Here is a 12,177-nt window from a genome sequence, read left to right as displayed (position 1 = left end):
ATGTCTCCAATTTGACATGCCTGAACAAAATTACACTGTGACTTTTAAAAGTGGCTTACCCTTAGCATATATGTCTTTGACCTTTATTTTATACTGCATTCTATAAAACTTATTTAAGAGACATGTTCACTCAAAAGACAACTTACAAATGTCACTGTGCAGTACAGTGCAAACTAAAATGAAACAGACAAATCAGTAAGTTTTATAATCCTTTTAGCCAAAATGTTAACGTAAAAAAGAAAAAGGAAGGAAAAAAAAGTGTATGGAATAATCAATATAATTTTTGGTACTTATGAAATCAACCTTCTAATCCTAATCAAGCCTTTAAGTTCAAACATATCAGAGTGCTGTAAAAGTGAAAAAAGTGGACATTGTTTTTTTTTAAATGAGTGAAAGTAAAATTAAAAGGAATGTCAGTAAAGCATTTAGTATCGCCTAAACTGGAAGAAAACAATCCCAAGTAAATTAGTATTACCTTTACTATATTAAAGAAAGAGAAAAGATGGTTTACCATGAAAATTTAGCTACTTCGTTTTCATTTATATGCCTCATATTCATATAATATATATGATGTTTTAATAAAATAACCAACTTATCTGATCTTTCCTGCCTGCTCAAATACATTACTCAACTTCTGGTTTACATAGAGTTAAAAAGTATGTAAAACTTTTCCACACATAAACTTTTTTAACAGAATAAAAGTAATTATTAATTAGAAAATAATTAGAAAACAAAAAAATAAGTTATGGTGGTATTATAGGGACTCTGAACATTTTTTTGTTTCTTTATACCCATTAACTGTTCTGCTATATGCAAAAAATATTTACATTCTCAAACTGAAAATGTCAAATACTATAATCGTCATTTGGCAATGCACCACTGCTAATTTTGTATTACCTCAAGAGCCTTTCTACGTTATTTGTTCTTCCCTACAGAATGACTGAATATGCTATTAACTGACTACACCCTTTTTTTTAGGATCAAGCTCTAAAACTCTGTTAAATCTTCAACAGATACAGGCCTCATTTACTGCACTACTGCTCTCAGAGTGGAAAGACCTACACAAAATGAAAAATCTCAGGTAATCTTCTTTTATGGGCATCATCTTCAGAATAAACAATATATACATTTATAAAACATTGCATTAATTACGTGTTCCATCCCAACTATCTTGTCATTGTCTTAACTCATCTAACAAATACTGCTTTTAAATATTGTTGATACCTCATATAGAGTATGCTGGATAAATCTTAACTTTGAAAATTCCTTGATTGCTTCCATTCTTTACTTAATACAGTGACAAAATACTACAGCTAACAGAGCTAAGTGATTGTTGATTTTCATCAGGCATGCGGCCTTTTACTTTCTCAATTTTTCAGATCTCCTGCATTTTCCAACTAAAACACAATTACCAATTAAAGTAATAAAATGTATGCTTCCTTCTAATCAAACCTAACTAATATATACTTAACATGTACCACTTCTTGGCATTGATCACTCAAAACATTTTGCAGTCCAAAAACAGTTTGACATGCATCCATCCTGCAGAGTAGTGTAAGTTATCACACAAAATAAAGAGAGGTAATCAACTCCTACCTTATTGTAGTAGTGCACCTGAACAGAATGCCACTGACCATCACTGACGCCTCCTGGCATGTAAGGAGCTACTGTAGTTGTAGCTTCACCTGAAGAAGAAAAAAATACTAAACTGATAAGAATAAATTAATTTTGAGCACTAAGACAGATATTTTACTGAGCAAAAAATAAGTTCCAAAAGGAGTGATATTTACACAGGAGTGGGGGTGTCACTTTACCAAAATTTACTTTTAGATACTATAAATATCTGTACAAAGGTTTAATGTTTACCTGTTAAAGAGTCCGCATTGATTGACCTAAAGAAACCCATGGCTGTTAAACTAAGTATAAAGCTCTTAAACACTTTCAGATGGTTACTGTTTCATAAAGGTTAGCCATTTTTGTTGTTGTAAATGAATTTCTTGTTTTTTCAGTAAAATTTCAAAAATCCTAGCAGTTCACAACATTAAAAATAGAAATAAGCTACAAAAATAGCATTTTAAAATGTATGAATAAATATACCATTAACATTTCAACATTGTATATTTATCCTAATATATATGGTGATACATGGTGAAAAAGGTGGTTTTTGAGATATTATTTATAGTGACAAATAATTGTATTTAACAAGCTTGTATCCAATAATTTGAAAATCTTTAAAAAAAAATATTCATGAAGAAACAGGATGCAAAATTGCATATTTATTTTATCTTATTCAAAAATATAACATTTACACATTGATTCTTAACATTCTTGTTGTATGTAAGTGCTGACATTTTTTTCAAAAATTCAACGTAACTACTATAGATGATAAAACCAATTTTAATGATACAAATATTTTAATCAGTTATTCCTTTATTTAAAGTAAACACAATTATTGTCAACAGTGAAAAGAAACTCAAGTAAAAGTGGTAATTCATTAATAGCTACTAAAATGTAGGCTTACAGTAGCATGATTTCTTCAAAACTGTAAAGACATGGGCAATATTGTGACTGAGGGGTGCTTATAGGATTCCTAATCGTCATTTTCTGAATTTAGCTGGATTTTCAGCCTCATCAAATGTTTTTTACTGCTACTGTTAAACCTTTAAATAATGAAGTGTTTTAATGTAACTTTCACAAATTATCAATTTACATTTAGCAATGAAAGAGATGATACAGCTTTCATAATAACAGATCACATGATGATGAGCAGCCAATGCACAGGTGAAAATAACATGCACTATAAAAAGACAGAGCTAATCTAATCCATCTTTGTGTTTATATTAGCTGTCAGATTTGAAATGAAGTTGTTAGATAAATTAAGTGAGCATGAAAGTGATGTAAAATAAAAAATAATAAAATACATTGGAGTGTTCATTATGAAACCAACTTACTTCCTATTCAGGACTGCGAAGGACAGAATCTCTCCCAGATACACTGGGTGTAAGGCACAAACCCAACGTGGACGAGGGTCAGTCCATTAAAGGGCACATCTGTTGACACACCTGCACTTGCTTATAAGGGGCCAGTTTAAGCATGCAAGTTAACCTAACAGGTATATCTTTGGGACTTGGCAAGAACATGCACACAGTCTCAGACATCTAAGTAGGCCGAGATTTAAGCCTAGGACTATGAAGTTGTAACTGTGCCACAGTGATTCCCAATAATAACTCTTATCTACCAAAAAGGGTAAAAAAAATAAATGTACTGTATAAACGTGTACACATGCATACATTTAAAATCATGAACTTTAAAAGTACAAAGTGGCACACTCTATAGACTGAATATAGTTTCCGTGTAGTACGTTACAATATGACCAAAAAAAACACTAGGAGTTCCTGTGGTCAGTATTAGAGTACTGAAAATAAACCAAACACAGCTATGTATAAAGGTTACAACTCCAGATTAGAAAAGATAAATAGACATTAGCCAAAAACAGCCTTTCAGAAGAACAGTGTGACTTGTCTGCACTTCTCTTAGTAAACTTTCTGAAATCAATTCTCTCAACAGGTAATCGTAATCTTTGTGAAGTAGAATAAAACACACTGACCAAACGGACTGCCTTACCTGCTGAGAAGGTCAGTTGAATCTGCTCCTCTATGATTTCAAGGGCAATGAAATCATGTTTCTCATTAAATCTTCCATTGTAAAGCAATAAAGCATTACTTTCTCTAGTTGCAAACCTGTCAGGAAGACATGTCATTATATTTATATTTTCATTAAATTTCCAAATTAAATTGCAACCATAATTCAGTTAGTTCCCTGACAATATGGCCTTCAAATTAGACATTCATTTTAAAATAGTATGTTATGTTTTTCAAGTCACACAGGAAGAATGAACAAAACATATTTTATTTATTTGAAATAACTAAACATGTCTACAGTCACATTTTAAAAATGGTGTAGAATTTAACTATGAATTTCTTAAATGTTTAACACAAGTTTTCTCTTGGAGGAAAATATTTTCCTTTTGTACTTATGTAATCTTAACAGGTGTAGTTACATAGATAATTACATTATACCAGACTTTCTGTAAAAATATTTTTCAAGAACTATATTCTGAGAAAGCATCTTCTCACAACCTAAAATTTACCAGGTTGCATCACTCTGATTCCAATGTATTTGACTCAACACATAATTTATATTTTGTTTTGTATTGGTTTCTCTATTGCCAGTGCTCTAAACAGACAGACTAGTATTCATGGTTCTCTCATCAATGCAGTTACTCCAATCTGCTCTTTCAGGACAGTTTCTGTTTATTCAGCTCATCAGTTTTGTAATAAAATCACCCACTGTGAAATGAGTTTACTGAATGTAACCCCATATAATACTTTTACACATTTTGGTCACTAGGGGCCTGACAATAAAAGTGCTAGTTACTATTATTTCCCTGATATTTTGCCTATATTTTTATTCTTCTGACACAAGTAAAGTGTAACTGAGACACAATGGAAAAATGGAGGTCTGACAAGTGTGTTAGACATCATAGTATTTATCAAATACTTGTGATGGATATCTCAAATTTTAGCCAAAGCAATGTGAAGTCTCATTAAGCAATTTGACTTGATTGTGAAACAAACACACAAGTGTAGCAGATGCTGTAAGGGCAGAGAATTTTTTTCTGGCAACTGAGAATGACTTTTGCATGGTTTTCCAAGTGATGTTGGCAGTGACAAGTGACAGCAAAACCATCTGTGATATAGCAGTCTTTTTCACAGGAACAGCAAAATTTCCTGTAAGCATTATTGGAAAATATGAATGGCCCGCTGGAACCCAGAATGATGGATGTTCTTTTTATCATATTTTTCCACTGTTGTTGATGAAGTTGTGTTGACTAGTAGCAGAAAGCATCTCCTTGCCTGTCATCTTCACTAGTTTTACTAACAAATTAAATGTGTTCCTATTCCACAGATTTACCACATATTCACTCAAGTTTTTAAAGCACAAGTGTACAAAATATGAAAATGTTTAATTTGTGGATGCAGTTTTACCTTGTTCCAACTTACTTAAGTTTGTTTCTACACCATGTATGCTTCAGCCTTCACAATAGTGACCTCATTACCGTGCATCTTTAAAATATATGCCATTCAAAGTATGTTCTGTTGAAGTCCAATTTTCTATTTTTAAGTCATTAAAAAAAGCTATTAACATTATCTGTGTATCATGTATCTATAGCGTTAACAATTTACAAGTATGCTGTTTCTTTATCCTCCCCTTATACTGGAGTGAAAAGAAAGTTAATATATGACACAATATCTTTTACACTGGCTTAAAGTCACTGTAAATATATTAATACTTGGCTGTGATATTAAACTGAAAAGGCCTGTGTTTAGAATTAAATTAATGCTTTCAGTAAATGACAATTTTCTTTATTTTAGCCACATTATAGTAAAGCAGTAAATTATATATATATATATATATATATACAGTGGAACCTCTAGATACGAGTTTAATTCGTTCCAGCACTGAGCTTGTATAGCGAATTTCTCGTATCTAGAACAAACTTCCCCATTGAAAATAATGGAAATCCAGTTAATCTGTTCCGCACCCCAAAAATATTAACATAAAAATCAATTTTCCTAACAAATAACACTGATAAATAATATATACTGTAGTCTACCTTTAATAAATAACAATTGTAAATAATATAACTGATTATTAAAAGAATCAAAACAGGTGTCCAAGGTGCAGTAGAGCATTCAATAAATCTTTAAATAAATAATCCTTAAAACAGATGTGAAGTGGAGGTTTAAAATACACAAGAATAACAATCCTTCAACACAAGGTTAAAATGTCAACACGAAGCAGTCTTTAAAAAACAGATGACAATCCCCGGTGCTTCTTCTCTGTTAGCGTCAGCGTCTCACCTGCTTCTCCCATGTGGGCTCTGCAACAGGCGAGACACTCTTAATGCAGCTGACCTTCTCTACACCGTCCTGCTTCAGCTGTTTGGCTCGCCTGTTCAGCTCACTGTTCAGCTACACGCGAGCCTGCACTCGCTCGCTCTCCCGCACCGACTTCCTGCTGCTGCTGCTTCCTGCCTCCTCCTGCAGCCTCCGTTCTCTCTCCTCTCTTTTCTTTAACTTCTTCTCCCCCTTAACCGGCTCGCGCTTCTCTATATATGCGGGGAGGACATGGCAGCTGCAGCCCATCAGCCACAGGAACAGTCATGGATGTGGGCAGTTTCCCACCTGTGCACTTAGGTGAGAAACGCAGACACCGCAGATTGCCCTGCGGCTCGCTACTGCTACCACGCCCCCTCGCTAAGCCGCGAGCTATACCCACAGCCTGGCTCGTGGCTCGTTACGCGAGCCAATGCTCGTATTTAGATCTGAATTTTTCACTCATACTTTCCTCGTATCTTGAATTTCTCGTATACAGAGGTGATCGTATCTCGAGGTTCCACTGTATATATATATATATATATATATATATATATATATATATATATATATATATATATATATATACATACATATACAGTATATATCACCCATGTAAAATGGATGGATAAATGACATTGTCAACATCAGTAAATAACAAGAATAGGATAACATACAAGATAATATTATTAAATACAAATTTCTTACATGATCAGTGTTCATATTCAATATATGTAAACACAGCTACAAGAATAGTAAGACCATTAACCAATTTGCTTTACAGTGACCGAGACACTTCCAGACTTTTGGTTTTAAATCCTAGCCTCATCATTACTTATATAAAATTTGCATATTCTCCCCATGTTTATACTCCCCTGCACCCAACATACATTTCAAACACACATATTGTACACTATGTGCTAAATCTAAAGTTAACACTAAGTCAATAATATATATGCTACATGGGAGTGAGTGGGAAATCTGATCTCTACATTGAACATGAAACTGGAGGGACAGGCAACTCCCCATGAAAACTGGTAAGGGAAGTGGGTTTGCAAAGCATACTATAAAAACCATGCTTACAAATCACAATATCACATAGGTGTTTTTCAACTCTGATTACAGTTACAGATAAAGTTGCCAATGCAACTGCACTATATAAATCTGCTTAGCAAGTAAACCAAACCAGAAATTCTCAGTATGCCTGTGTTCTGAATATACCTGTGGCTCTAAGGGTTTTGTTCAATCCAATTCCTGTACTTATGTGCTTAAACATGCTGTTATTTTGCCATTTCTACCTTTATTGTGTCACAATTCTGTCATTCCCAGTAGAATGTTTTTACTTGCACAGGAATTTAGCAAGAAATTGTCTGTTTTGTACACAGAAAAGAATATAGTTTTCTTTTCATGCTAGTTAAGATTTACGTCATGTGACATATTTTGTTCTTCTAATCTAATCTAATCTTAATCTAATCTTTTTGGCAAAGTGGAAAAAGACCAGGGATTTTAACAACTATATAAAAGATGTGTTACTGATCATGAAATTTGTAATAATGTCTATCTTGACAACAACACAAGTATTGCAGAAAACAGCACTGGATGAGGCAGCGGTCCTATGTCTCAGTAAGACAGCAACCATGAAAACAAGATTCGACACACAAACCACATAACATAACCACATAACATATATGAATATTTCTGCTTATGTATGTGTCATTTTTTGTTTTCTTTCTTCCTATTTTTGTCGGATTAGAAGTATTATTTTGGTGCATTTAAACTTTGCAGTCTTGACAGTTTGCAAAACTCTGTCATGATGAAGATAAGCCTCTACTCAAAGCTGCATTTCTCTGTGTGCTGCTGTCAACCACTATTTTAACTGTTTGAATTTCATAGTTATGTAGTGAAACTGGCAAAAAAAAATTTAGTCTCAAAACTAATATTTCAACAGAGTTACTACGAGACAAGGATTTGTATTAACTATATACAGTATAATCTTACATGAGAGAAATGGTGAAATGAAATCTCTGCCGCAGTCCCTTGAAAGTGATGAATGATTGTGGAGGAAAACTTCTTGTCGTCACCTCACAATAAGGGCGCTCAAACTCATCAGAAGGGCAGACACACTTGAATCCACCCACTAGCAGATTGACACATGTACCCCCATTCTTGCACACCCCGGGAGTACAGCGTCCAACACGAGCGTTCACTTCACAGTCATCACCTGCAAAACAAGAATGAGAATAAAAGACCAAAAGTCAGGATTTGATTTGTGCTTTGCAACTATCCACTCCTTTCGTCTTTGAATTGCACTTGGCCACTCCTTTCAGTATTTATTTTCTGGCATCATTAATCAAGCAGCAGTCATGTGACTGCAAGGCCAAGAGAAATAAAAAGAGACAGCTTGGCAGAGATTCTTTGCACTATTGTGCATCTGCTTAACTCTCTTTTATTTATTTGTTTGTTTGTTTAATCTAAATAACTCAACTAACATAAATCCATCATCCATTTATATCTTTCCCTGTCTTTCCACTCCATCCAGCTCTTTTTCTAAATTTTCACCAGTCATATCTGTATTTGTTAATGACCTGCTTTTGCAAGATGAGGCCCACTACCTGTGTACTGGACCCCATCCCCACCACACTTGTTAAATCTTGCCTTAATCCCGACAGTTACAATAATAATAAATACTTACCTTGACACCTGCTTAGTGCCAGCCACTTTTAAAATCACTTTTGTAACCCCACTGTTAAAAAAGTCTGGTCTTGATGCTAACAATCTTAACAATTTGCACTCTATTTCTCACTTAGTTTTTCTGACAAAAGTTCTTAAGTGTGTCGTAGCCTCTCAACTCATCAATTACTTAACTTCGAATAATTTGATGGAACCCTTTCAGTCTGGTTTCAGAGTACAGCACAGCTGTGAAACTGCTCTGCTTTGGGTAACTAATAATTTGCTCATGGCAGCAGACTCTGGACAAACCAGCATATCAATTCTGTTAGATCTTAGTGCAGCATTTGACACCGTCAGCCAATGACATTCTATTGTCCAGAATGGAGAACATGTGGGGTATTTCTGGCACTGCCCTCCAGTGGTTTAAGTCCTATCTGACTGACAGGCAAGAATTTGTTAGTCTTGGCAACAGCAGATCCAGTTCAGCACTGGTCACACGAGGAGGCCCTCAGGGTTCTGTTCTCGGCCCCCTGCTCTTCTGTATCTGTATGCTTCCCCTTGGCAATATCACTCACAGCTATGGACTGGGTTATCATGTTTATGCAGATGATACTCAACTCTATTTCAATGTTAAAAATGAAACTTCATCAGGGCTTTCTCAGCTCACAACTTGCATCAGTTAAATTAAAACCTGGATGGAAGAGAACCCTTTAAAATTAAATTGCAACAAAACTGAACTCCTGCAAATTGGCACTAAAGCAAATAAGCTCCTTCTCAGTCACTCACCTTCTAATGCAAGGAATCTTATTGTCATTTTTGATTCCTCCCTTTCTTATTCCACCCACATAAACCACATTAAGAAACTTTCCTACTTCCACTGCTGTAACATATCCCATGTTTGCTCATTCCTCTCCTTTTCTAATGCTGAGAAACTTGTCCATGCTTTTATCACATCCTGCATCAATTATTGTAACTCCCTACTGGCAGGTACCACTTCTAATCTTATATCACAGCTCCAGCTGATTCAAAACTCAGCTGCAAGAGTCCTTACACGAACCAGCAACAGTGAGCACATCACACCCACCCTGCTTCAATTTCACTGGCTCCCTGTGTCTTACAGGATCAAATATAAAATTCTGTTATTAACCTACAAAGCTGTAAATGGCCCTGCACCGGAGTACATCAGTGACCTTCTCCATCACTCTGCTCCTGTTCACCCTCTAAGGTCCTCTGATTCTGGCAAACTTGTTGTGCTCCACATTAACCTGCACTATATGGGTGACAGGATCTAGAATTTGGAATGATCTCCCTAAATTAATTAGATCTGCTGACTCCAATCATTCTTTTAAATAACAACTTAAAGCTGATCTGTTCAGGGAGGCGTTTCACTTAACCTGACATTCTGCCTCCTCTTTCAGTCTTCCTATCTGTCCAGATGCTAAGTATGATTTGTGTGTGTGTGTTATATCACAGATGATGTTATTTGCTAGGCTTTCTTTTAGTATTGAATTTAGTATTTTATTCAGGTTTATTGTCTTTTATTCAGTTTAATGCCTTTGTTTATCCTGTATCTATCTAAACATCAGTATCCAATGTTACATATACCTGCTATTTCTTTATAAGACTCTGTGAAGTGGCTTGAGCATGGGAAAGGTACTATATAAATAAAATGTATTATTATTATTGTTTGTTTTTTCCTTCTTCCCTAACGGCTATTGTCTAATTAATGATGCACAGCAACCAGCATAGGCAGGAGGGTCTAAGGGCAATTTGCAGGCAAAAGGAGTGGCTAGATGTAGAATCCTAGCCAAATCCTGGCACACACATATTTCTTGCACTAACAAAATGACAGACTTTTATCCCTCATGCATATGGAATATAATTTATATGTAAAGTAGTGTAAATAAAATATAATGTTCAATTCACCCAAAACAATCATAGTCATCACAATTTTTTACCTAAACGTACAAAATAAATCAAACAGATGAAACCAATTGTAATTTAATTGTAATTTATCATCTATCCCTTCCCTGAAACTGTTTTTCTAAATTCAGAGTCACCAAGAAACGCCACTAGGCAGTTGCCTTATTCTTAGGAAGTGTTACATTTTCTAAAGGTCTTTTTTATTTTTTTCTTAACCAGTTTACCAGTTTGCAGTTTTTTAAATTCCTAAATTAATTTTAAAACCGCACTCTAGACAAATATATAGTATTTCCTTTATTTAGCTATTATATTTAACATAATAATTTTCAAGGTAACATTTTGCAACTTACCTGCTTTTGTTCTCATTTATGAATTTATCAAAGAAATATCATACTAGTTAAATTTTTAAGTTAAAATAAAATAAAAAGGAATAACAAAACAAGCTAGAACAAGAACATTCATATCACAATAAACCAAAGGGTAATATTATGCTTGTTTTTCTTCAAAAATGAATATATAAATACTTTAATATAAATAACATAATTCTATCAATAAGCACACAGTGTCTCATCAAAGAAAGTATTATCTCATCCTTTCTGCATTAAGTAGAAGTGATAATGGCTGGGTGGGATTTACTAAATTTCCATGCCCCTTTACACAGCAGTCAAGGCAGGTTCTAGCCTGACAACTGCATGTTATGCAAGAAAGCAAAATCTTTCCTGTAACTCCCTCGCTGAGTGCCACAGGCTACAAAAGGGCTGGCTAATTCTATATGCTAGTTTTAGGTGATGGGTGTTTTGGTGAAAACATGCAGGCGGACCTCCCATATTGAATCACACAAGACAGTCTTTCCACCTAATTCGGAAAGTAGCTTAAGATATAGGATAGTAGGCTTTTTTTAATTAGCAAAGGAATAACTGTCTAGGCCTTTAGTTATATGAAAAGAGCTGAGCTCAGATTCAGTAAGGCTTTGGCTAAGCTAACTAAAAAAAGCCACATAATACTCTAAGATGTACCAGTTGCAATCAGAAAACAAATTTTTATTTTACCATTGGGGATTTTTTTGTGTTTCTTTGCCAGGCTCACTGCAGCAGTAAAGAATATCCTTCACCACCTGGGCATTTGTTTTCGCTCCAGGTTAAGTTGAAGCCTGGTGGATTAACTGAGGTGTAACTCATATCTGAACTTCTGGAACATCATAATGTACTGTCATGGAAAGTGATGTCATTCAAACACAACTTGAATATTTGTGCAAAGGTATGCTGCAAAGCAAGACTTCTTTGCATTTATGCATATTTATTAGTTAGTTGCTGCATATTATATCTGTTCTTTAGACTTTTTATAACATGCACACTACAGACCTGGATTTAAAGCAAAAAACATAAAGCAAACCTCAATTTTACAATGGATTCACTCTGAATCATTTCACATGTATTTAAAACATATATCTTAAATTGAGATAAACCTTGTTAATTGCCTTTATAGTCATATTTGCATAAAGCAGATCAATAAGCTTAATAAGCGTCTCTTGAAGAGAAGACTGCATATATTCTATACTTTTTCAACCGCAGAGCATGAAATAATAATACGTTAAACTTTTCAGCAAGTTAATTGTTGCACTGACGACTTTTTTATAGCCTTGCGC

General features: G+C 34.5%; 1 protein-coding gene across 5 annotated transcripts in view; it reads right to left on the bottom strand.

Annotated features, from left to right (window-relative positions):
- The window catches only part of celsr1a (cadherin EGF LAG seven-pass G-type receptor 1a), a 238,322-nt gene that overhangs the window by 109,006 nt on the left and 117,139 nt on the right, over positions 1-12,177 (bottom strand). For all 5 annotated transcript variants that reach the window (XM_051934936.1, XM_051934931.1, XM_028812174.2 and 2 more), the window contains exons 3-5: positions 7,938-8,160; positions 3,625-3,740; positions 1,597-1,685 (exon numbers count right to left, since the gene is read on the bottom strand). In XM_051934936.1, coding sequence (XP_051790896.1) covers positions 1,597-1,685; positions 3,625-3,740; positions 7,938-8,160 — 428 coding nt within the window. The remainder of the gene's footprint in view (positions 1-1,596; positions 1,686-3,624; positions 3,741-7,937; positions 8,161-12,177) is intronic.

Source organism: Erpetoichthys calabaricus, chromosome 1 (assembly GCF_900747795.2).
Source record: "Erpetoichthys calabaricus chromosome 1, fErpCal1.3, whole genome shotgun sequence".
NCBI lineage: Eukaryota > Metazoa > Chordata > Cladistia > Polypteriformes > Polypteridae > Erpetoichthys > Erpetoichthys calabaricus.
The sequence above is the reverse complement of the archived record's forward strand: the minus strand, read 5'-3'. Positions and strand labels throughout refer to the sequence as shown.